Source organism: Oryx dammah, unplaced genomic scaffold (genome assembly GCF_014754425.2).
Source record: "Oryx dammah isolate SB20612 unplaced genomic scaffold, SCBI_Odam_1.1 HiC_scaffold_2, whole genome shotgun sequence".
In the NCBI taxonomy this organism is placed as follows: Eukaryota; Metazoa; Chordata; class Mammalia; order Artiodactyla; family Bovidae; genus Oryx; species Oryx dammah.
Genome location: NW_024070186.1, coordinates 65102405 through 65129716, shown reverse-complemented (window position 1 = coordinate 65129716; position 27312 = coordinate 65102405). Strand labels below are relative to the sequence as shown.

The 27312-nt window shown below is 37.3% G+C and overlaps 1 protein-coding gene across 2 annotated transcripts in view; it reads right to left on the bottom strand.

The window, feature by feature from the left end:
* NAALADL2 (N-acetylated alpha-linked acidic dipeptidase like 2) overlaps positions 1 to 27312 on the bottom strand; it is a 1592461-nt gene that overhangs the window by 487000 nt on the left and 1078149 nt on the right. For both annotated transcript variants that reach the window (XM_040249092.1, XM_040249084.1), the window contains one exon: positions 6469 to 6612. In XM_040249092.1, coding sequence (XP_040105026.1) covers positions 6469 to 6612 — 144 coding nt within the window. The remainder of the gene's footprint in view (positions 1 to 6468; positions 6613 to 27312) is intronic.

Genomic DNA, 27312 nt, shown 5'->3' with positions numbered 1-27312 from the left:
CCTTCAACTGCAAGGAGATACAACCAGTCCATCCTAAAGGAGATCAGTCCTGAGTGTTCATTGGAAGAACTGATGTTGAACCTGAAACGCCAATACTTTGGCCACCTGATGTGAACAGCTGACTCATTGGAAAAGACCCTGATGCTGGGAAAGATTGAAGGGAGGAGGAGAAGGGGATGACAGAGGATGAGATAGTTGGATGGCATCACTGATTTAATGGACATGAGTTTGGGTAAACTCTGGGAGTTGGTGATGGACAGGGAGGCCTGGCATGCTGCAGTCCATGGGGTTGCAAAGAGTTGGGCACAGCTGAGCAATTGAACTGAACTGAAATACCAGGACAAAATATCTTTTACCTTCTTTGTATCTGAGTGAAAACCAACATATTTTTATACATCTTTCATCCTGAACAGTCTACATGTCACAAGTCATCATATTAGTCAGCAGGCTAGTCATCTATTATACTCTGTGCTGCACATTTTCTATTTGTCCTTCCAGATCTGTGTTCATCGTTTAACCAGATCTCTGACCCAGGAGGCTAACCTCTATAGAGTACATCTACCCGGTTCCTTTACACTTGGCTCCAAGTTGAGTTTAGCAAATGGAAGACATCAAAAAATGATCAGCAGGCTAGATGAGAGAAAGATTATTTTCCATCACCTTTTCTGACTGGTAACTTGCTGGCAGTGACTGTATTCCATAGATGAAATCCACAGCTTCAACAGACCAGCCTCTCCTGAAGCTCAAAGACCTGCCAGTTCCTGTAACTACTTTCTTTTTTTGCCACTTCATGTTTCATTTCAGTTCAATCTCTCAGTCATGTCTGACTTTTTGTGACCTCATGGACTCCAGCATGCCAGGCTTCCAAGTCCATCACCAACTCCCAGATCATGTTCACACTCATGTCCATCCCGTCAGTGATGCCATCAAACCATCTCATTCTCTGTAATCTCCTTCTCCTCCTGCCTTCAGTCTTTCCCAGCATCAGGGTCTTTTCTAATGAGTCAGTTCTTTGCATCAGGTGGCCAAAGTATTGGAGCTTCAGCTTCAATATCTGTCCTTTCAATTAATATTCAGGGCTGATTTTCTTTAGGATGGACTTGTTTGATCTCCTTGCAGTTGAAGGGATTCTCAAGAGTCTTTTCCAACACCACAGTTCAAAAGCATCAATTCTTCGGCACTCAGCTTTCATTATGGTCCAACTCTTACATCCATACATGACTGCTACTGGAAAAAACATAACTTTGACTAGATGGACCTTTGTCAGCAAAGCAATATCTCTGCTTCTTAATATGCTGTCTAGGTTTGTCATAGCTTTTCTTTCAAGGAGCAAGCATCTTATAATTTCATGGTTGCAGTCATCATCTGCAGTGATTTTGGATCCCAAGAAAATAAAGTCTGCCAGTGTTTCCATTGTTTCCCCAACTATTTGCTGTGCAGTGATGGTACAAGATGCTATAATCTTTGCTTTTTGAATGTTGAGTTTTAGGCCAGCTTTTTCACTCTCCTCTTGCACTTTCATAAAAAGGCTCTTTAGTTTCTCTTCACTTTTTGCCATAAGGGTGGTGTTATCTGCATATCTGAAGTTATTGATATTTCTCCCAGAAATCTTGATTCCAGCTTGTGTTTCATTCAGCCCAGTGTTTCTCATGATGTACTTTGCATAGAATTTAAATAAGCAGGGTATATAGCCTTGACATACTCCTTTCCCAATTTGGAACCAGTCATTGCGATATGGTGGGCTAGGATATTCTGACCAGCTCTCCCATTAAACATAATTTTAAACCCCAATCAAGGTGAAAAATATAAGCATAAATATGTTAGTAATCACATTAAATATAATAGATTAGATGCTTCAGTTAAAAGATTGGATTGCATATAAAATACAAATTATTTGCTTTTTTAAGGCATACTAAAAAAAGAAAGACACAAAAAGTTTGAAAGTATAAAATGATATAGCATAAAGACACTGACTGAAAAAAAATTAAAAAGATAATGTAGCTAAATTAGTATCAGGTCAAATCAAATTTAAGACTTGCATTCTAGATATAAAGATAACTTTATTTGATAAGCATTTTAGCCAACCTGGAATATTTGATATATTTGAATTTATAAACACCTAAGAAATGACTACAAAATATATAAATCAAAAATTAATAGAACTACATGATACAATAAATAAATTGATATTGTGGGAGATTGTAGTGCTCAAAATAAGGTACTAAATATTTGAATGACCTTAGATACTTGGTCTAAAACCTGATATTTATATAGTACACACTGTTTTTACATTCTCATGGGACATTGATTATGTTCTGGATTATAAAGGAAACCTGAAAGAATTGAAACCATATAGAAATAAACTAGAAACAATACATTCTAACAAAAATTCACATTGCTTATGTCTTCCTCAGAAAAGTATGATATCCCCATACTACATAGCATTCATTAATAACTTCCTAAAGCATAGCAGAGAGAGTCAGGGTAATTCCAACTGGAGTAGAATTCCAAAGGGCACTCCATAGAGGAGGTGGCACTTACATGGAGTTTTAGAGGATATTGTGGCTTTACAACTTGCAAGACATAAGTGGATAATATTGAATAAGATAATGGTGAGAAACTGTGGACACATGAAGGGAATGGTATGATATAGACCCAGAAAGGCATTCAGGAATCTCTGGCAGTTTCTAGAATAATAAATAACAATGGTCACCCATTGTGAAAAAAAAGGATTATGAAAAATGATCTTTAAAATATAAAGGTAGGTTATGCTCTGATGGATTTATATATAAACTACAGACTTTAGTTGGAACTTCCATAATTTGGAAGGAGTGACATGTACTTGAGTGACATGTGATAAGAATGCAAGAACCTATAAAAATTGCTGAGAAACATCAAAAGTTGGAAAATACTTGTTAAAGGAATTTTGCTTAAAAGTGTATATTTCAGCTTATCTTTAAGTCTTCCCAGCAAACAACCAAACAAAACTCTAGACTGGATCCAAGCTAAATCATTTCCTAAAATCAAAGCTGTCAGGATGGAAAGCTGGAAACTCGAGAAGTTCTGCAAAATGACAGATCTGTGTCACCCTCTGTAAACCCAATCTGTACTCCCTGGGAAACAGAGAATTGACTGTACTTTCTGTGGACTTTGGACAATAGGTTTCCCACCTATGTTCACTCTGTTTAAGACCCTTGATGAACAGACCTTCAAAGTGATTTCTGAACCTTTTTCTTCCTTTTATCTGAGGACTTCAGACTGGGAGCTCATGAAGGCTCATCTTTAGTTCTATAGATTACTCTGTTGTCAGCTGCCTGCTCAGACTCCTAGGTTCACTGTGCAACTGGCAGCTTGAAGAGGCATAAAATTGGGGTATCACCAGTATAGCTTAGTGATTCCTAACATCTAGCTTACATCTGTCACAAGATCTATCAGTCTTTCCTACAGCAGTCTAGCTCACTGAATTTTTAAGAGTGGCCATCATACCTATATGAATGCTTTGTAGGAGTTGTCTGAATAAATTGCATTTTTCCTCATGTTCTTCTAGATATTTTCCTCCATATTGATGGCTAGAAGTTATTAAAGCCCATTCTGCTCTAAAATAAGCTTTCAATTTTCTTTTACTTCGGCTCTACTGGGGAATTCTCTTTTACAAGTCTCTAAAAGCCAAGCCACACCATATCCCATCCAAAGTGAAAGTGTTAGTCTCTTGGTCATGTCTGATTCTTTGTGACCCCATGAACTATAGCCCACCAGGCTCCTCTGTCCAGGGCATTTTCCAAGTAAGAATACTGGAGTGGGTAGCTATTCCCATCCAAACTACTCCATTGCCTACTTCACATACATATATACACATGCACACACACACAGCTCAAGACCTTTTTTTTTTTTTTTTAACCAGAATAGTACAACGTACTCCTGGATCTTTCACATACAGCAGCACTGAGGCTACACTGAACAGGATGATTAGTCTTAAATCTAAAAAACATCAGTGCTAGACTTATTTTTACTAACATTTTTTGTTAGTGGATGTCTCCTCAAGAGCTAATTTGATTTATTTGCCAAAAAAATTGTAAAATCACCAAAGTTTATAGATAATATTTTCAGTACATCTTTTTCTCTGTTCAAGAAATGATAATAGTACATACTTTCTTTAACAAATAGAAATATAGATATTTAAAATTCATTTTAAGTATGTAAAAATTATAAACATTATCAGAAGAGATTAAATTTTTTGATAAAAATATTTTTAACAAAGAACATATGAAATTGTGAATAGAGAAATAGGAGTTATATATAGTTAATGTATGTGTGAAGACATATGATCTGAAGATACATAATCCAGATTTACTTTGGTGAAAATTTAACACTAATGACACTAAGTTTTATGCATCATAGTAAGTCATTTTTTTCAATTTATCAAAAGTAATTTAAACATATTAAAATATTTCTTCTAACATGATTCATTAAGCCTTCCACTCTGTATTATACTAATGGATTTTATACTTTCTCATCTAATTTTTTTTCACTGCAGTCATGGTTTTTAATGACAAGCTCAGATTGATATATGAAAATTCAAATTCCCAGCTATTGATTGACTCTCAAGGACAAAGACTGACAATATATAATCAGTGAGTAAGACCTACAGAAAATAAGGTCGTGGGAAATTAAATGGCATCAATATCTAATTATTTAGTCAATGCAAAAAATCTGTTTATATTTGGGCAAGAAATTTTTCTTCTGCTTGTTTTTCTATCCCTTATACAATCTTCTTAGTTCTCACAGGACTTGCCACATAAATAACATCCTCTTCACTATACTTTGCTGAGTCTGTTTCATGCATGCAGATATTCTTTAGTTTAGTGTAAGTTTTACAGTATCAGTTGCATGACTTTTGTTTCTAAATAAGTGAAAATTAAACAAATAAGTTGACTATTAAAAAGGGAATGTATCAACATATATACGGTTAATTCAGTAGCTATGGCTTCAGACAAGGCTTTATTTAGGTATCAAATGATGTGGACAAGAGTTAGTCTGTTTCTCACTCTCTCTCTCTCTTTATATTATTCATCTACCCCTTCCTCACCTTGGTTCCATTGTCAGGTATTATGCCTTTAAGGTCCTCAAAAGGACCAAAATATCCCAGAGCTATATGATTTCTTATTCTGTTCTACTATTAAAATTAGCCATTGCTCAAAGTCCAGAGATTGAGTCATGTCTCTGGCCAAATTTGCATCATCCTTGAACCACATGGTTGATGTGATAAGCTGATAGACTTGAGGCAATCAGGATCTCCTTCTACAGATTAAGATAGGAGGGACTCTGACTGTTTATTGAATAAACCAATCAATCAGTTAATTAAATCTGGACTTAAGTTTGATCTTTTCAATGTCTGATGCTTTTCTTACATGAAAATTATTAGTATAGTGTTAATTACCTATTTTAGCAAATAGAGCTCATTTTCAAAATTTGGGGCTAAGACTAGAACATAGAAAGAAAAAGCTAAACAAAAAACTTCTCAAGAACAACTTCTTTCCTATTTTGAGGACATAGTCTTAGCATTGTTTTCTATAGTTCCTACTATGTTCCATCAATAATCAGTTTAAGGGGTTCTCATTCTACAAAATTTTTTAAAACCTGTCCCTAAGAAAGGGCAATTCAGAATGCATTCAGGGTCTTTTTTTTATTATTATTATTTTTTAGACTTTTTCAAAACATATTTTTTTATGCTTTTGTTGTCAGGAGAAAACAAATTAGATAAAACATGGGTAGTTGAGCCTCTGGGTCTGGACACAAAAACGGACCCCTCAAGTTGAATTTCACAGCCAACTAGATACAAATTTAACAATATATAAAGAAAGTCTCTCCTTTAGTAGTCTAATGCTGAGGCTGGAGGCAGAAATAAGATGCAGCCCATGACTTTCATCCCACCACAGGTAGCTTAACTACTTCAGTTTTATCCTATGTGGTCCAACAAGGCCTGGCAAACTGCACTGCAGTATAAGAAGCATCTCTCCAGCAATGATGCATAAAGACAGAGGGATTTTTTAGTCAATTGCAGGAATTAGGCTTTAATGCTTTCTACTAAAAGACTTCATACCCCAGATAGCTGACTGCTATCCACTGAATCTTGGCAGGCAACAAGCCTGCTGAAGCTGAAACTGAGAAGCTATGTTAAGCAGATTTTCATGAATGTACAAAATGCTTTATTTGTAAAGCTGCTTTTCTTAGTTGCAGTTCAAAATGTTTTTCTTCTTTTTTTAATCTCTCAGCTTGGTCAACTCTCAGTCTTTATAGAATTACTTTTGAAAAGCCAGAGAAGAGAAATAAATGCTCATATCTACAGAAATAAATGTTTTTGGTTTTTTTGAGAAAGAATAATCCTAAACATGCCAATCAAACAGATTAAAAATGATCATGGGCCTTATAAAAACGATAAGACACACAGAAAGACATTAAGTACTTTACCATTATTTGGAAGTTCTAGAGGGTTACAGGCACCATTTTTGGTTCTATCCTTTGGCAAAGAGATGAGTTTTGCAACAAGAGATGCTGAGATGGGCTGCACTAGTAGAGAGGTGAGGTTTGATCGGTTTTGTCTAAAGCTTCCATCTGTATTCAAAAGAGAAAAATAGAATCCTTAGCAAACAGAAATTAAAGACACTTGAAGAGCAGGTTTTCTATACTAAGTATTAGTGGTAAGTTTTCTTAACTCATTTGTTTGTTTACTTCTTATTTATACTGTCTACTTGTTAAAAATGATCTGATATTTGATAATAAAAATTCAGTCAAATAGCATTATGTAACCTAGTTCATGATGGCAGATTGTAAACAGGCATTTACTTCCATTTGCTACTGAAATGACAACAAAGGGATAGGAAAGCATCAGTCCACAGGGGCAAAGAGAATAGGAGACACTCTAGCAGTAAGACGCTAAAAGCTGGAAAGCAGATGAGTGTAAACGGATGTGACAGACCAAGGAGACCAAAACATAAGCCAGCAGAGTGAAGAAGCTGAAAAGCAATGCAGTTTGTATTATAGAACCCAGAAAGACTTGAGAATTGAAAATATCAGCTACCTATTAAAAAGAGGGTAAAGGAAGGGCTGAAAAGAGCAGGGATTGGTCAAATTCTAATTGTGAAGGAGTCTCTCCTCCTGAACCCCTCACTCATTCAGTCAACATGAACAGCGCCTGGTCCTCCTTCCAGTAGAGACTGTAAGTGGGACACTGAACAGGGAGACACCAGACACAGGGAAGGGTGTCTCTCATACTTTAAATGGGACGGTGTTATGATTGCTAAGACCCTTCAGATGTCTTGTTCTCATTGGTGCACAGAATCCTTCCTTCCAGGTGTGTGCATGTGTGCACGCTAAGTAGTAGCTTCAGTCATGTCCCATTCTTTGTGACCCCATGGCCAGGCTCCTCTGTCCATGGAATTTTCCAGATAAGAATACTGGAGTGGGTTGTCATCTCCTCCTCTAGAGAATCTTCCTGACCAGGGATTGAACCTGCATCCCTTGTGTCTCCTGCACTGGCAATCAAATTCTTTGCTACTGAGCCACCTGGGAAGCCCCATAGAAATATAAACAATGACTTTTTAATACAAAAATAAATATCATTCTTCAGGAAAAAAGAACAAAGGGAAAATGTCAGGGTTGAGGGAACATGGAAACCTATGAAAGAAAATGAAATCTTTATCTTTCATAGTGGTAAGTCAATATAATGGATACAACTGAAAAGTGAATTCAACTATTAAACATACTCTTGAGAGGCAGTGAGATAAATATGAAAAATAGGTAACAACCAAAAATGTTGAAAGCATTTTAGTGCTTGCTTTGGGGATATAGAGAAAGCAGAGAGAAACACAGGGAAGGATGAGAGAAGGTGACACATTTTTATAAATGTGTCTAAGCTTTGTAGAAATTTCTATTTATATTCATCTATAACTTTGAAAAAATAAAAATTAAATGAAAATAAGGAGAGAAACAACTATGATAACACAAGCAAGAGAAAATTACACAAATATTCAGAACAAAGAGAATGAAAAGAATAAACTCTGCATAAGGAAAAAACAAAAAAAATACACTTTTATTCAGTTTATATATATATTTATACTGACTCAGAAAATGAAATACACAACAGAATGACTACCAGGCAGCCAATAACATTTATGAATACAGAGTTGTATTTTTCAGAACTTTTATTAGAGAAAATAATTGCCACAGGTTTTCTCAGAATTTAATTTGATAGGACTACAGGGGGTGCAGAACTCAACAATACTGGTATCCAGGCTTCAGGAGGCAGATTATTAATGACAACAATATGTTATGGAAGGCTTTCCTTAATTTATCATCAGGAAAACCACAAAGCTAAAAGATATTTAGCTGTGGCAGCCACAGAAGTCATGGCTTTGAAGAAAAAGTAGTAAGATTTAAGCTTAGGTTCAGTTTTGTTGTATAAACACAAAGCTGGTCTCATAAGTTAGTACTCCTTTCTATATGGCTATACGACCATGCATTTTGACTATAATGTAGTTCATTGCATCCTAACCATTTTCATGTCAAAGTACCAAGACTGGACACATAATTCACAAGATCAGAGCAAAATGACAATGTGGGAACTCTCGATCAAAAAGTAGGAAGGATTTCAACATGGCAATAGCAGGGAGCTGAATCAAGTGCGCATCTTTCTGAGTGTGAGTTGTATGCCCATGAATCAAGCCCTGCGTGGTTCACACAGAAGATGTGAGCAGCCATGCAGCCAGTTGAAGGCAACTGAAGGGGACTTTCAGACCACAAGGAAGCTGCTGTCCCGAGTCGCTGTTGCTTCATGCTGGTGCTCTAAGGCACAGACAGTGTGGCCCACTCAGCAAGCCAGCTGGGAAGTCCTCCTGATATAGCCATCTCACTTTGGCTCTCCCAGCATGCATTTCCTCCCTTAGCTATTGCCTTTGAAACTTCCAGTGTATAGGGACAATGAGACAGTATTTGCAACAAATGTGCAATCTGTTCTTTTGCAGTTTTCATGGATGTTAGGTGCTAACATGGTGCCAACACAAAATGAAACTTCTCAAAATGTTGCGTGATTTCATCTCTCTTCAATTCAAATACTGAACTTCCTTCAAGGCCCTTCACAATCTCAGACCTTATGTTTCCAACATTATTTCCTACCATCCTTCTCCATACATTTTACACTAATACTTAAACTGTCCCCCTGCATATTCCGTGATTTATATCCTCCATGTTTCGCTTAAGCCATTTCTTCCACTTTATTTGCTTCTCTCATGTATCACATGTCTGAACATCTCTGAAATATACACTTCCTTTAGAGCTTAACTCATTTTCTATAAGAAACTTCCTCTGACACCTTCAGCTCTATGTGATTTATCTGCACTTTTTTTTTTTTTTTCAGTGCTTGGCATTTCTAATTACCTGATCACAATGCAAAAATACTTTGATTTTCTCCTTTAAACTCCTTAAAGAAAAGGAGCAAGTCTTTCCCATTATAACACACAATATCCAATACATTCCTAGGATCATAACAAGAGCTCAGTAATTAATGGGGTAAGGAAAGGAAAGGAAAGAAAGGAAAAGGAAACAAAAGCAAGAAGGCAGGGAGGGACAGTGAATTAACAATTCCTTGAAAAATAGTTCAGTGTTTCTATCTTACTGATTTTCGAAATGTCTATAAATTGGAGCAGAGGTACAACTGAAAGCTAATCAGAATTCGATTAATCCCATGTTTGTTATATATTAGTGCTTTCTTGCAAGCTAATTACTCTCAAAACCTTCAAAACCCACCCACTCCTATCAACTCACTAATTAACTGTTCCGGGTTACAAACAGTATTTATATAAATACAAACAATATTTATATAAATAAAATTATCTTTGAGATATATTTTTAAGTTAATAAAAATTAAATAACTGCATTCCTTTTTTTTCTCCAGAATGTTATATTAAGCATCTGAAACAATGCATTTAAAAGCTAAATATGAGTGAAACCTAAACAGTAATTGAACAAACCAACATCTTTGATTTTTTTGTATTGTATGACTAATAGACTTGCATTAGTTTTGAAATATCTGAACTAAGTGGTTCATTAATTTTTCACCTTCAGCTTACTGGAAATTTGACAGTTCACTTCGAAGAGCAGGTACTAAAAGAAGGACTCTAAAGGAGGACATTAACACTAAATTACAGATGAAAGTTATTAAAAAAAAAAATTTGTTGAAGAACTAAGAGAATTTAATCTACTTGTATGATTAAGAATAAAACCAAACACATGTACCATTTTTACTCAGTTATATTTTAAAACACTTATAAACTATAAGAATCCATTAGATGTGAGCTGAAAATCAGATGGATTATGTACCCTGACACAAAGAGTACCATCCAGGAAATAAACCACATAATATTTTAGCACTTTAACTTTTAGATTGTGGCATTTATATCATACCTTGTACATTTTGTATGCTCAATAAATACTGACACTAAGTTTTATTTTAGTAGGTATCTAATTCTTTCTTCACTTTATGAACTCTTTGTAACTCAAATAAAGATCCAAATTCATCCTTCTCATTCAGTAACCCAATCCTCAATAAAATGCCATGTGCATACAGCAGAAAGAAGAAACTGGATATACAGAGTCCCAAAATTGACTCCATTATTGACTCACTGTTTGAAAAAGAACAAATAAATAATTTCACTATGAGAAGATTGTCATCCCATCTACAACATCTGAACAACCAAGGTAACACTGAAGGGTTGTGATTACATGATTGACTGAAATAAAAACAATACAAGAGCTCAGAGGCCTAGAGCCAAACCACAGTGGCTGAAATGTAGAAGTGAGGTTAAAAATTAGTAAAATGGTTTCTGATTGTACATATGTAATAGGCTTTTCATTACGCTTTTTCAAATCTTTGATGCCTACTTCAAGCCCATCTGTATATAAAGAAAATATGTTAGCACTTTTGTGTGGTGAGATGCAATTCTTTTCAGCTAAAATGAAATGTTTTTGTATACTGCAAATGCTGATCACCTGGGGGACATCAGGAAAGATAACCCTTAAGAGACCAGAAGTCTTAGACACTGGGATCCTCAGAATTAAAGCATTAAGAGGAGAGATGAGGTAAAGAATATACTGATAAATAAAAAGGGCCTTGTGTGGCTCAGACATGAGGATGCACTGCCTTTGAGGAGCACAGCATGCCTTCCAAATTGAAGTGTGTAACTTCACCCTCAGACCTGACTCGTGTGTGTGTGTGTGTGTGTGTGTGTCCATGCTACATGATATAATAACCATAGACCCTACAGATCCTTCATTATTCAGTGCACAGTCTTCAGACAAGTAGCATGGGCAGGATTCCTTAGGTGGCTCAGTTGGTAAAGAATCTGCCTACAATGCAGGAGACCCAGGCTCGATCCCTAGGTGGGGAAGATCCCCTGGAGAAAAGAATGGCAGCCCACTCCAGTATTCTTGTCTGGAAAATTCCATGGACAGAGGAGCCTGGCAGGCTACAGTCCATGGAGTCACAGAGTCAGACTCAACTGAGCGACTAAACCGTCACCACCACCCCAGCCCTTCTGAATCAGAATCTGAAGCCTAACAAGATTCCCCAGGTGATTTATATGCACATTAGATAAGCAATGACCTACCATCATTACATATTTAGCTGTTGCATAATTTATATAATTTTCATAGCAAGGAAGATATAAAACAAAGCAAGATGAAAAGGATGAAGAATAATAGACTATGTTTGCTTACTTTATCCCAAATTAAGGATGTCAGAGTCTGATTATATTAATAAACTCCAAATCAACAGTGTTCTCAGAAAATCTCCTTCAAAATGTGTAACAAGTCTATGCATATGCTAGCACTAAATAGTAACTTCCAATTGGACTGACAGCATTTTTCTTTTTTCTTTTGGTTCTGACCTTTTCTTAAAGATAAATTTGGTGATGTAAATATCAAAACTATATTTACAACACTTTATTTCAGTCATGGATAAATATTAAAATAGCTAACTGATTTGACTTTTTCTTCATTTTCAAGTATTCTAATTCATTATAGTAAAAAACTGACAAATTGAAAGTATAAATACTTCCCACTTGCCAGACAACCAAGCAATCAAAGAGCTTAAAAAGCAGAGATTTTAAAAACATATTTTGTGGTACACTTTTATGAAAAGGACTCAGATATCAAATGAACAAGCTGATTTCAGCAATATTATCTCAGAATATTAGATTTGACTTTCTCCAGAGGACTGCCACTTTGACAGAAATCAGACCATTAAATAACTGTCATGAATGCTTTTTCACTTTTATCATAGCTTCCTAAATTTACAGTTATTTCCCTGAGATGATCAGTGCACTAAATTGGCTAGCCATTTTGTTATCCTTGTACATACAGCTGATCCTTTATTATTTCTGTATCTCATAACCTGCTGGTTCCTTCAAGCTAGTCAAGTTCAGCACTCTGTTCAGGTTATGGATAAAAATGAAATACTTAACATTTAAATGTGCTTTGTGGTACACAAGTTCTCAGAGCACATCCATGTTCTCTGTGTATACATCCATGCATATACACACATACATATATGAACATACACACGTAGTTATTTTTAAGGAAATAACTGTATTACTGATGGCTACTCTCACAATTAAAGTGAAAGTGCTTATTTCATTGTTATCGTCGTTCTGACACTTTGTGACCCCATGGACTGCTGCATGCCCCACTTCCCTGTCCTTTATCATCTCCCAGAATTTGCTCAAACTCATGCCCATTGAGTCAGTGATGCCACCTAATCATCTTGTGCTCTGTCATCCCCTTCTCCTCCTGTGTTCAATCTTTCCCCAAACCACAGTCTTTTCTAAGGAGTTGGCTCTTCGTATCAGGTGGCCAAAATATTGGAGCTTCAGCATCAGTCCTTCCAATGAATATTCAGGATTGATCTCCTTTAGGATTGACTCGTTTGATCTCCTTGAAGTCCAAGGAACTCTCAAGAGCCTTCTCCAACACCACAGTTCAAAAACAGCAATTCTTTGGTGCTCAGCTTTCTTTATGATCCAACTCTCACACCATACATGACTCCTGGAAAAACCATAGCTTTAACTACGTGGACCTTTGTTGCCAAAGTAATGTCTCTGCTTTTTACTACACTGCCTAGGTTTGTCATTGCTTTCCTTCTAAGCCACAAGTGTCTTAATTTCATGGTTGCAGTCACCATCTGCATTGATTTTGGAGACCAAGAGAATACAATCTGTAACTGTTTTCATTGTTTCCCCATCAATTTGCCATGAAGTGATGGGACCAGATGCCAAGATCTTCATTTTTTGAATGTTGAATTTTAAGCCTCTTTCACCTTCATCAAGAGGCTTTTTAGCTCCTCTTCACTTTCTGCCATAAGGGTGGTGTCATCTGCATACCTGAAATTATTGATATTTCTCCCAGCAATCTTGATTCTAGCTTGTGCTTCATCCAGCCCAGCATTTCTCATGATGTACTCTGCATATAAGTTAAATAAGCAGGGTGATAGTTTACAGCTTTTACATACTCCTTTCCCAATTTTGAACCAGTTCATTTTTTCATGTCCAGTTCTAACTGTTGTTTCTTGATTAGCATAGAGGTTTCTCAGGCTGCCAGTAAGGTGGTCTGGTATTCTCATTTCTTTTAAGAATTTTCCACAGTTTGTTGTGATCCACATGATCAAAGGCTTTAACATAGTCAATGAAACATGAGTAGATGTTTTTCTGGCATTCTCTTTTTCTTTAAGCCCAGAGCTAACAATTACACCACAAAACAACTCATCTTGCTCAAGTGTGTTTTTCCTTAAACTCTGTACTAATGATTATACAACAACAATGTATCCTGTTCAAGGACATGTTTCTCCTAAGGTATGGTTTTTCCAGTAGTCATGTATGGATGTGAGGGTTGGACCATAATGAAAGCTGAGTGCCGGAGAATTGATGCTTTTGAACTGTGGTGTTGGAGAAGACTCTTGAGAGTCACTTCAACTGCAAGGAGATCCAACCATTCCATCCTAAAAGAAATCAGTCCTGAATATACATTGGAAGGACAGATGCTGAAGCTGAAGCTCCAATATTTTGGCCACCTGATGCAAAGAACTGACTTATTGGAAAAGACTCCGATGCTGGGAAAATTGAAGGCAAAGGGGAGAAGGGGACAACAGAGGATGAGATGGTTGGATGGCATCACCGACTCGATGGATATGAATTTAAGCAAGCTCCAGGAGTTGGTGATAGACAGGGAAGCCTGGCATGCTGCAGTCCATGGGGTCGCAAAGAGTCAGACAGGACCGAATAAACTGAACTGAACTGAAAAACCTTCTGAATAATCATTTTATCTTAAAATGTTTGTTGTGGTAATGGGTCTAGAACTCCGGGAGATGGTGATGGACAGGGAGGCCTGGCGTGCTGCTATTCATGGGGTCGCAAAGAGATGGACACGACTGAGCGACTGAACTGAACTGAACTGAAGACAATTATGTTAGTTCTAATCCTGTTATCTTAAAGTGTATGTCATGGAAGTGGATCTGCTAAGACCTTTCTATTGTTAGTGACCAATTGAAAATGTATATAAGGCCTTGATGAGACTAGCAAGTAGGGCGCTCCCAACCCCCTCCCCCACCTACTTGTGATGTCTATGTAAGAAAACTTTTTTCTATCCCCTTTTAACTGTAATAAACCTCTGCTACAAAATGCTCTGAGTGATCAAGCCTCATCTATAGTCCTGAAGCTAAATTCTCTTCTTTGGAGTTTACATATCTGACAACGTTCACCATAAGTTGTCAATTCTGTAATTATAATATTCTATACAGTTGGTCAATTCTAAATTATTCTACTGCTATCAAAATCTTCAGGAATAAATTTGTACATTAATCAACTTTTATACCCATGAGAGTTTCTACAAGGTTACTACAGATAAATCGATTTGGGGTAAGAGAATATGTAATTTTTTTAATTTTTATTTATTTTTGGTTGCTCATGGCATGTGGGATCTTGATTTCCTGATCAGGGATCCAACTCACATCTATCAACCTGCATGGAGTTTTACCCACTGTGCAGCTGGGAAGTCTGTTAATACATATATTTTTAATTTTATTAAACCCTGGCAAATTGTCCTGCAAAGTGGCTATACATATTTTCAGTATGTAGCATTACAGAATAGAACTCACATTCCCTATCCTCCTCAAACCTTCTAAATAAAAGAAAGGCCCTGAATAATGAAAGAACATGGTCTATTGGAGGAAGCAGGAGATTAAGCAGGACTGAAGTGATGTAAAAGAAGGTCACAAAATCACAAAAAATTCTTAGGACAAGAAAAAGATCTTGTCTTTATTTTAAAAGAAATGTAATCAGTTAAGTTTCTCTGTACTCTCCAGGGCATTTGTGGAAAAGTGAGAAAACTGAAAAATATAGAAATGCCAAAGGAGTGATAACATATATGATACATACACACCCATATTTTTATGATCTACAAGTCTTCAGTCCTACTGCCCTCCCTCCATCCTTCTCCAGAAGGAACTAATATCATGAATTTGGTTTGGTTAAGCCCTTTGAACACATGCTATGTACTTTATGTCACCCTAATCATTCAAAACAGTTAAATCTCAAAACATGTTGAGTGGGGAAAGAGACAAATGCAAATAAATAATATGCAGTTTATTCAGTATCCCATAAAAAACCATAATGGAAAAGAATTTTAAAAAGAAAAAAAAATATATATATATATATGTAACTGAATCACTTTGCTGTAGAAATGAACACATTATATATCAACTATAGTTCAATAAAATAAAATTATAAAGAACAATAGAAGCACTAAAAGTTTTATATAGAAGAGTGTGGCATAGTCAGATTTGAGGTTTTGAAAGCTCATTAATAATTTGTCAGAGAATGAACTGGAAACTGTAGAGAGGAAACAGTGAGATCAGTTAGCAGGTAGCTGCAGTTGGCTAGACGAAAATTAACATTGCCTTTGATCATGGTCCCTCATAGCTCAGTTGGTAAAGAATCCGCCTGGCAATGCAGGAGACCCTGGTTCGATTCTTGGGTCAGGAAGATCCCCTGGAGAAGGGATAGGCTACCCACCCACTCCAGTATTTCTGGGCTTCCCCTGTGGCTCAGCTAGCTGGTAAAGAAACTGCTGACAATGCAGAAGACCTGGGTTCAATCCCTGGGTTAGGAAGATCCCCTGGCAAAGGGAAAAGCTTCTTACTCCAGTATTCTGGCCTGGAGAATTCCATGGACTGTATAGTCCATGGGGTCACAAAGAGTCAGACATGACCAAGCAACTTTCACTTCACTTGATCATTCTGGAGATAGTGAAGATGGAGAACAGAAATATTTAGAATTCATATAGGAGGTAGAATTGCCAAGACTAATTGGAAATACAAAGGAATCAAAAAAGTCCTAAAAGTCTAGGAAACTTTTGGATTGATCAATTCTCACGTTCCACAAGCTTAGCTAACCCTGACTGAACTCCTCCCCACCCACAACTCCCCCTCATCCCCACCCACACACAGCCATCCACTCAGATATCTCTTTGCCTTCCTGTTCCAGTATAAATTTTCTGAATTGAAGAGAAGATTTTGTTGGATAACTAGCAATAGTAATTGGTCTAGGGACCTGGCATTTTGTTCTTATGAAATGAAATCTGAGATCTTTGACAAAATTCATACTTTTACACAGCAATAATTCATTTTTCATTTCAGTTTTATAAATCAGAGAATTTTTCTTTCTTATTTTTCAAAAAACACTTTTCTTGACATTCTCTTGTACTCTAAATACATGCTAAAGTTACAAATGTGTCACTGAAGTCAAGTTGCAAGCCATTATAGACTCTATGATCAAATAATCAGGCAGTGTCTAGAAGAGTAAGATGCAAAATATAGGGCTGGAAATCTTGGGGATGCTGGAAATATTATATATCTAAACCTAACTGATAATTACACCATAAGCATGAAACATTTGGTAATTTTTATATTTCAGATTAGTGACCTTCATGTTCTTCATTATAAACATGATTTTTTTAAGTGGAAAAGATTGGGTCAGGAAAAACTGCTCCATGTAAATACATAGGAAGAGTTAATATGTGAATGATATTAAAAGTCCACATCTCTACAAAAATAAGTATTTATATAATACTCTACAAGAGTATCAAAATAATGGCATAAGGAACATTAAGCAGCATTTGAGTATAGGTGAAAGTCAGATGAATTACTTGAGTGTTTTCATACCTGAGATGAGTGGTATAAAACTAGTCAAATTTTGATAATACATCTACTGGAAAAGGCTAAAGAAATGATGATCAGTCTGTAAAACAAGAAATCTAATATTTTTCAGAGTATAAAAATATATATCAAACAAAATGATGAGCTATTCAAAGACAGAAACAAAATTATTTCAAGTAATGAATACCAAGTAAACTATCACCTTCCAGTGTTGTGGAAATATACTTGTATTGCTCTGGAAGTTTGGCAACATGAATATGTTTTATATTGTATTGCTTGAAAGGTATATATGTATATATATATGGTATGCATATATGGTCTATTATCTGCCTAGGATCAGCAATTACAATAATATATGGGGGAAAGGGAGTGAATTACTCAATAAGTATATCAGTGTTTCAAAAAAAGCAAAAAATTATTTTTTAAAACTTTATTTTATATTTTATTTCCATAAATTTAGGGTATTCAGGGTTCTTAAGCATTGAGTGCACAAATACCATTGCACTATGTTATGTGAGAATCAACCCCAGAAAACTACTTGAAATAATTTCTTTCATCCATGTTGTTAATTTTTAAAAATAGGCTTTCAGGAGTTCTTTTCCTAAGTTGATACAGCAGATAGATTCTTTCTGAGCCTTAAAGTGATAAAGCAGGTGGAGAGCAGGACATAGTTATGGAGTAAGCGCAGAAGTCACATTTTTCATTTGTTTGTTTGTTTTGTATTGTTTTCTGTCATAAGCCTTAGAGGACCAGAAGTGGGGATTTGCGGTCTTAAATGCCTGATAGAGTTCAAAACCAGTCTGACAATCTTTCAAAACTAATTACCTCCTAAAACTCATCTCAGGTCTGAACAGGGCTTCACGTCATCACAAGGTTGTTCAGGTCACAGTGTCAATGCATCCCATATCCAGGGATGGTTTCTATCTTCACAAAATGTGGCACATTCCCTGATACCCTGTCAGCTGCACAGGTGCTATTAGAATGATTCAGCTGCTAATTATTTTTAAAGCAGCATATTGTATAAAGGTGGGAAGTTGAGGGGAAGGAAAAGCATTGTCAGTAGAAATGATAAATGTATGTTCATTATACCATAGATATTGTACACTGAGCTCTGTGAGTGGGAAAGGATAAGGTGGGAATATGATTTTATCATAGTTAAGGTTGGCTTACTTTGTAATTGCAATCACAGATTCAAACAGTAATTACCTTAAAACCAGTGGTCATAAATACTGTAACACTACAGACCTGTGTGCACTCTTGCAGATATATGTATGCATACTCATTTAAGTCTATATGTGTGAGTGCATGGGGATGAATCTGTATGTAAAGAAAAAGAACATGGGAAGGAGGATTGATAAAATCCCCATTTCCAGTGGGCCTAATATTATAGAGGTGTAACAGTGACAAAACATAAGTTATTGCAGAACCACAATAGTCTTCACTTGGCCACTGAATATCAGAAGTAGCATTCCAGTTCTCTGTGACAGACCTTATGCTCGCTCATATTCCAGAAGACAAAAGTCTGATGTTGTTGACCTCCATTCAACTATATCAGTCTCAGAATTCATCCCCACCATGGCAATGAACACTTTTTGTCTCAAGAGTAAATCAAGGGGTTGAGTCAGAGGATGATTTAAATGCATCTTCATTCTAACAACTATAATATTTTTAGTATTTCCACATATTAGCTACATTATACATGATTCTATATCTTTTTATTTTCAAAATTATCTAAAAATTGCCAGAAAACATTATAGTTAACAAGATGGAAGTCATGCTTCCATGCAGTTTTATAAGATTTTATCTGAAATCTTATGATTTGTCATCTTAAAACACAATTACAAACAGAAATGAGAATCATGGATTGAAAGGCCTGTGGGACCAACTTATAACAAAAATGTGTACATCAGAACCTCTCTCAGTTCAGTTCAGTCACTCAGTCATGTCTGACTCTTTGCAATCCCATGAATCACAGCACACCAGGCCTCCCTGTCCATGACCAACTCCTGGAGCTCAGTTAAACTCATGTCCATTGAGTCGGTGATGCCATCCAGCCATCTCATCCTCTGTCGTCCCCTTCTCCTCCTGCCCCCAATCCCTCCCAGCATCAGGGTCTTTTCCAATGAGGCAACTCTTTGCATGAGGTGGCCAAAATATTGGAGTTTCAGCTTCAGCATCAGTCCTTCCAATGAACACCCAGGACTGACTTCCTTTAGGACAGACTGGTTGGATCTCCTTGCAGTCCAAGGGACTCTCAAGAGTCTTCTCCAGCACCACACTTCAAAAGTATCAATTCTTCAGCACTCAGCTTTCTTCACAGTCCAACTCTCACATCCATACATGACCACAGGAAAAACCATAGCCTTGACCAGACGGATATTTTTGGCAAAGCAATATCTCTGCTTTTCAATGTACTATCTAGGTTGGTCATAACTTTCCTTCCAAGGAATAAGTGGCTTTTAATTTCATGGCTGCAGTGATTTCGGAGCCCCCCAAAATAAAGTCTGCCACTGTTTGCACTGTTTCCCCATCTATTTCCCATGAAGTGATGGGACCAGATGCCGTGATCTTCATTTTCTGAATGTTGAGCTTTAAGCCAACTTTTTCACTCTCCTCTTTCACTGTCATCAAGAGGCTTTTTAGTTCCTCTTCACTTTCTGCCATAAGGATGGTGTTATCTTCATATCTGAGGTTATTGATATTTCTCCCGGCAATCTTGATTCCAGCTTGTGCTTCTTCCAGTCCAGCCTTTCTCATGATGTACTAGAAGTTAAATAAGCAGGGTGACAATATACAGCCTTGATGTACTCCTTTTCCTATTTGGAACCAGTCTGTTGTTCCATGTCCAGTTCTAACTGTTGCTTCCTGACCTGCATACAGGTTTCTCAAGAGGCAGGTCAGGTGGTCTGGTATTCCCATCTCTTTCAGAATTTTCCACAGTTTATTGTGATCCACACAGTCAAAGGCTTTGGCAGTTCAATAAAGCAGAAATAGATGTTTTTCTGGAACTCTCTTGCTTTTTCGATAATCTAGCGGATGTTCACAATTTGATCTCTGGTTCTTCTGACTTTTCTAAAAGCAGCTTGAACATCTAGAAGTTCACGGTTCACGTATTGCTGAAGCCTGGCTTGGAGAATTTTGAACATTACTTTACTAGCATGTGAGATGAATGCAATTGTGTGGTAGTTTGAGCATTTTTTGGCATTGCCTTTCTTTGGAATTGGAATGAAAACTGACCTTTTCCAGTCCTGTGGCCACTGCTGAGTTTTCCAAATTTGCTGGCATATTGAGTGCAGCACTTTCACAGCATTATCTTTCAGGATTTGAAATAACTCAACTGGAATTCCATCACCTCCACTAGCTTTGTTCGTAGTGATGCTAAGGCCCACTTGACTTCACATTCCAGGATGTCTGGCTCTAGGTGAGTGATAATACCATTGCGATTATCTGGGTTGGAAGCTCTTTTTTGTACAGATCTTCTGTGTCTTCTTGCCACATCTTCTTAACATCTTCTGCTTCAGTAGGTCCATACCATTTCTGTCCTTTATTGAGCCCATCTTTGTATGAAATGTTCCCTTGGTATCTCTAATTTTCTTGATGAGATCTCTTGTCTTTCCCATTCTGTTGTTTTCCTCTATTTCTTTGCATTGATCTCTGAGGAAGGCTTTCTTATCTCTCCTTGCTTTCTTATCTTTCCTTGCTATTCTTGGCAGCTTTGTGGGCACAGGAGGGCCTAGAGGAGCTACTCCACTTCAAGGTCAGGAGGGGTGGCCATGAGGAGATACCCCTCATCCAAGATAAAGAGCAGCAGCTGCGCTTTGCTGGAGCAGCCGTGAAGAGATATCCCAAGTCCAAGGTAAGAGAAACCCAAGTAAGATGGTAGGTGTTGCAAGAAGGCATCAGAGGGCAGACACACTGAAACCATAATCACAGAAATCTAGCCAATCTGATCACATGGACCACAGCCTTGTCTAACTCAATGAAACTAAGCCATGCCGTGTAGGGCCACCCAAGATGGGAGGGTCATGGTGGAGAGGTCTGACAGAATGTGGTCCACTGGAGAAGGGAATGACAAACCATTTCAGTATTCTTGCCCTGAGAACCCCATGAACCATATGAAAAGGCAAAATGATAGGATACTGAAAGGGGAACTCCCCAGGTTGGTAGGTGCCCAATATGCTACTGGAGATCAGTGGAGAAATAACTCCAGAAAGAATGAAGGAATGGAGACAAAGCAAAAACAATACTCAGTTGTGGATGTGACTGGTGAGAGAAGCAAGGTCCAAGGCTGTAAAGAGCAATATTGCATAGGAACCTGGAATGTCAGGTCCATGAATCAAGGCAAATTGGAAGTGGTCAAACAGGAGATGGCAAGAGTGAACGTCGACATTCTAGGAATCAGCGAATTAAAATGGACTAGAAAGGGTGAATTTAACTCAGATGACCATTATATCTACTACTGCGGGCAGGAATCCCTTAGGAGAAATGGAGTAGCCATCATGGTCAACAAAGTCCAAAATGCAGTACTTGGATGCAATCTCAAAAATGACAGAATAATCTCTGTTCATTTCCAAGGCAAATCATTCAACATCATGGTGATCCAAGCCTATGCCCCAACCAGTAATGCTGAAGAAGCTGAAGTTGAAGTTGAAGACCTACAAGACCTTTTAGAACTAACACCGCAAAAAGATGTCGTTTTCATTATAGGGGACTGGAATGCAAAAGTAGGAAGTCAAGAAACACCTGGAGTAACATGCAAATTTGGCCTTGGGGTACAGAATGAAGCAGGGCAAAGGCTAATAGAGTTCTGCCAAGAGAACGCACTGGTCATAACAAACACTCTCTTCCAACAACATAAAAGAAGACTCTACACACGGACATCACCAGATGGTCAACACCAAAATCAGATTGATTATATTCCTTGCAGCCAAAGATGGAGAAGCTCTATACAGGCAGCAAAAACAAAACTGGGAGCTGACTGTGGCTCAGATCATGAACTCCTTATTGCCAAATTCAGACTTAAATTGAAGAAAGTGGGGAAAACCACTAGACCATTCAGCATGACCTCAATCAAATTGCTTATGATTATACAGTGGAAGTGACAAATATATCTAAGGGACTAGATCTGATAGACAGAATGCCTGATGAACTATGCATGGAGGTTCGTGACATTGTACAGGAGACAGGGACCAGGACCATCCCCATGGGAAAGAAATGCAAAAAAGCAAAATGGCTGTCTGAAGAGGACTTACAAATAGCTCTGAAAAGAAGAGATGCAAAAAGTAAAGAAGAAAACGACCTCTCTAGGACTATGAAAAAATGGTAAGGCCAGGGGCAATTCAAGTCCAAAAGGAACACTACAGCATTAGTGCTCTTTTTCTATTTCAAAACTACAGTGACAAAAATAACATATTGACAGTCAACCAAAACACCTCTATGGACCAGATTTGGTTTTAGGTTGACAATTATGCAGTAACATATTTTTCTAATAAATGTTTCTTGCAGTTTTCCTATAGTACTAAACACTCAAAGCAAAAGAAGAAGGGCCCTGAGGATCTAGTCATTTACACTGCTCACAAAGCCAAGTCTCAGGGCCAGTTATTTCCTCACAAAATTTCAGATCTTGTTTCTCACAATGGGTTTGCAATTTCTTCACCTGAGTTAATAATATTTACCAACAGAAGTTTTATACAGGCTGTTACAATTAATGTAGTAGGTTATCATGGAAAAAATATTCAGATCTTAGGAAAAATGAAGCAGTGATAAAAATACCCAGAGAAGGTTCACAAGAACAAAAGGAGAATAGCTGACATTATTTTATTGCCTGGTATTTCACAAGTCTGTTTGAGTATACACTTGAGTCAAAATGAATCCTTCATGAGACAGGCACACATTTTGCTCTATAATTTGCACTACATTGGAAGAAAGGAATAACTGGATAATTTTCTCCTGGAGCCCTCCAATGCACAATTCTTAGACAATCACTTGATAATTTAACCTGTCTTTGTGCTTTTGTGGTTTTTAAAATTTTTTTTCGAGAAATATGAAACAGAGAGCAATAATTAGAATGACTGACATACGGACTTTTTCTATGATAAATCTAATTCAATTCATCTAAATCTTTCAAGACAAGAATTTCAAGAACCCTCTTTACATAGAACAGAGAAGAAGGCTGTTTGAGGAGAGATGGAACCTCTCCCAGTGAATCCCCCTCTTCCCTACCCATGAGCAACATGTATAATGGTTATGAGAATTCACTCTGAAACTAGAATGCTTTGACTCTGACACTGAACAGCTGTGTGAACTAGAATAATTTATGTAATCTCTCTGTGCATCTGTGACTTCAAATCCTTAAAAACCAAACAAAAAATGGTGTGATCACCATTGCAGGTAGAAGGTTTAGTCCATTAGACACAGGTGAGCTAAGACATACAGGAATTCAGTTACCTTCCATTGCTCTCAACAGTGCAAAAATTCAAGTGTCTTTGAGTCCTAACACAAGCTACACAACTATAACAATTTAATTTGAGTCCCTGAAGCTGAACTATTGTATGGTGTCTACTTTTTCAAACAATATCAAACCAAGTGGAAAAAATAGACTACTCTGATCTATGTTGTCCTTCCTTTCCTATTAGTTCCCCAACAATGTGAACATCACTGTCACTGACCCCAGTGTTTTTCAACAACCAACACCAATTAGGCTACTATGTACCAATCACTCCTGAATTCAAAATGAAGCCTGATACACCATCTTCCACAGGTAATGAGAAAGTGAACAAACAAAGCAATGTTACAAATTTCATACATAGTTCTTTCATGTGCTGAATTGCTCTGAGGGAGAAAAATGGTGCCTACCATTCAACCTTGTAAAGTTTCCACTTCTAGGGTCTTTAGTGAGGGATAATAAACATTCAATGCATGTTAGAAATACAATCCAACCATGTATTACTTGCACAACAGCTCATATTGAATCTATAACCAAGTATTGCATACTAATCTTATAAAAGTGAAACACCTTAAAAAAAAAAAAAAGAAAAAGAATTTAGCTGGGTAATTTACCAGATGCCTCAAATCAGAAAATGTGTCTGTTACCCAGGAAAGGGTTCTTTCACTGTCCTAGAGGCCCTTCTATTTGAAGTCTAGTGCTGAACAGATAAAGTCTATTCAGTCTTTATTGAAGATTTTCCAAAACATTTAAAAAGTGATTTTATTCATATTCACAATAGTTCTTATTATCTCTTCTTGTATCACATGTGTTAGTTCACTTCTACTGAATTCCCCTGAATCTTGCCAAACCTAACCAATCTAGAGCATCCAATGCACTTTTCTGACTCTCCCCTTTTATCTTTTTTTCTATTTTAATTCCTTTTACCATAAATCCCCACCATATCCAATATGAAACAAGCAAATTCTGAGACTCTCTAAGTACTCAAGTTCATTCATTAAGCTGATCTGCCTTAAAGGTTCAGGAGCCCATGTTGTTGTTGTTGTTGTTCAGCCACTCAGTTATGTCCTATTCTTTGTGACCCCATGGACTGTAGCATGCCACACTTCCCTGTCCTTCATCACCTCCAGGAGTTTGCTCAAACTCACATCAATTGAATTGGTGATGTCATCGAATCAGCTCATCCTCTGTTGTCCCTTCTCCTCCTGCTTTCAATCTTTCTGAGCACTGGGATCTTTTCCAATGAGTTGGCTCTTCACATTGGGAGACCAAAGTATTGGAGCTTCAGTTTTATCATTAGTCCTTCCAATGCATATTCAAGATGGATTTCCTTTAGGATTGACTCATTTGATCTCCTTTCAGTTTCAAGACTCTCCTCCAACACCACAGTTCAAAGCATTGATTCTTTGGTGCTCAGCCTTCTTTATGGTCCAGCTCTCACATCCATACATGATTACTGGAAATACCATAGCTTTGACCAGATGGACCTTTGTTGGCAAAGGTCAACTTTGGTCCAATTAGGTCCAATGTCTCTAATTTTTAATATGCTGTCTAGATTGGTCATAGCTCTTCTTCCAAGGACCAAGCATCTTTTAATTTCATGGCTGCAGTCACCATCTGCAGTGATTTTGGAGCCCAAGAAAATAAAGTCTGTCACTGTTTCCATTGTTTCCCCATCTATTTGCCATGAAGTGATGGGACCAAATGCCATTATCTTAGCTTATTGAATGTTGAGTTTTAAGCTTTTTCACTCTTCTCTTTCACCTTCATGAAGAGGCTGTTTCATTCCTCTTTGCTTTTTGCCATAAGGGTGGTATCATTTGCATATTCTGAGGCTATTTATATTTCTCCCTTTAATCTTGATTCCAGCCTGTGTTTCATCCAGCCTGGAATAGCACATGATGTACTCTGCATATAAGTTAAATAACCAGGGTGACAATATACAGCCTTGACCTCCATTCCCAATTTTGAACCAGTCTGCTTTTCCATGTCCAATTCTAATTGTTGCTTTTTGACCTGCATACAGATTTCTCAGGAGGCAAGTAAAGTGGTCTGGTATTGCCATCTCTTTAAGGATTTTCCAGTTTGTTGTGATCCACACAGTCAAAGGTTTTAGTATAATCAATGAAGCAGAAGTGGATCTTTTCTGGAATTTTCTTGCTTCCTCTATGTTCCAGTTGATATTGGCAATTTGATTTCTGGTTCCTCTGCCTTTTCCAAATCTAGTATGAACATCTTGAAGTTTTCAGTTCATGTACTATTGAAGCCTATCATGGAGGATTTTGAGTATTATTTTGCTAGCATGTGAAATGGGAGTAATTGTGTGATAGCTTGAAGACTCTGGCATTGTCTTTCTTTGGGACTGGAATGAAATTGACCTTTTCCCATCAGTGGCCACTGTTGAGTTTTCCAAATTTGCTGACATATTGAGTGCAGCATTTTAATAGCATCATCTTTTAAGATTTGAAATAGAACAGCTGGACTTCCATCACCTCCACTAGCTTTGTTCATAGTGATGCTTCCTAAGGGCCACTTTACTTCACATTCCAGGAGGTCTGGCTCTAGGTCAGTGATCACACCATCATAGCTATCTGAGTCATGAAGATCTTTTTTGTACAGTTTTTCTGTCTTGTCACCTCTTCTTAATATCTTCTGCTTCTGTTAGGTCCATACCATTTCCATCCTTTATTGTGCCCATCTTTGCATGAAATGTTCCCTTGGTAGCTCTAATTTTCTTGAAGAGATCTCTAGTCTTTCCCATTCTATTGTTTTCCTCTATTTCTTTGCATTAATCACTTAGGAAGGCTCTCTTATCTCTCCTCGCTATTCTTTGGAACTGTATTCAGATGGGTATATCTTTCTTTTTCTCTTTTGCCTTTAGCTTCTCTTATTTTCTCAACTATTTGTAAGGCATCCTCAGACAATGTTTTTTTTTTTTTTTCTTTTTTGCATTTCTTTTTCTAGGGGATGGTTTTGATTACTGCCTCCTCTGCAATGTTACGAACCTTCGTTCATAGTTCTTCAGGCACTCTGTCTATCAGATCTAATCGCTTGGATCTCCGTCACTTCCACTGTATAATCATAAGGAATTTTGTTTAGGGTATACCTGAGTGGCTAGTGGTTTTCCCTACTTTCTTAAATCTACGTCTGAATTTGGCAATAAGGAGCTCACGATCTGAGCCACGTCCAGTTTGTTTTTGCCAACTATGTAGAACTTCTCCTTCTTCCGCTGCAAAGATTATTTCATTACATAACATCATATCTCTTGCCTTCTCACAACTAACATAAATTTCTGGTCTAAATGTCAGCTAACGCCAGTTTACCCAACTCTTACATGTTGTTTACACTGCAAAGCTTCATCCTTGTGTGTGCCCCCATGTAAGCCCTTGCATGTGTGCCTGTTAATTCGCTACAGCTGTGTCTGACTTGTTGGGACCCTAAGAACTGTAACGTACCAGTCTCCTTTTTCCATGGAATTCTCCAGGCAAGAATACTGGAGTGGGTTGTTATTGCCTCCTCCAGGGGATCTTTTCAGGGATAGAACTGGTGTCTCTTATATCTCCCGCATTGTCAGGTGGATTCTTTACCACTAGCGCGACCTGGGAAGCCC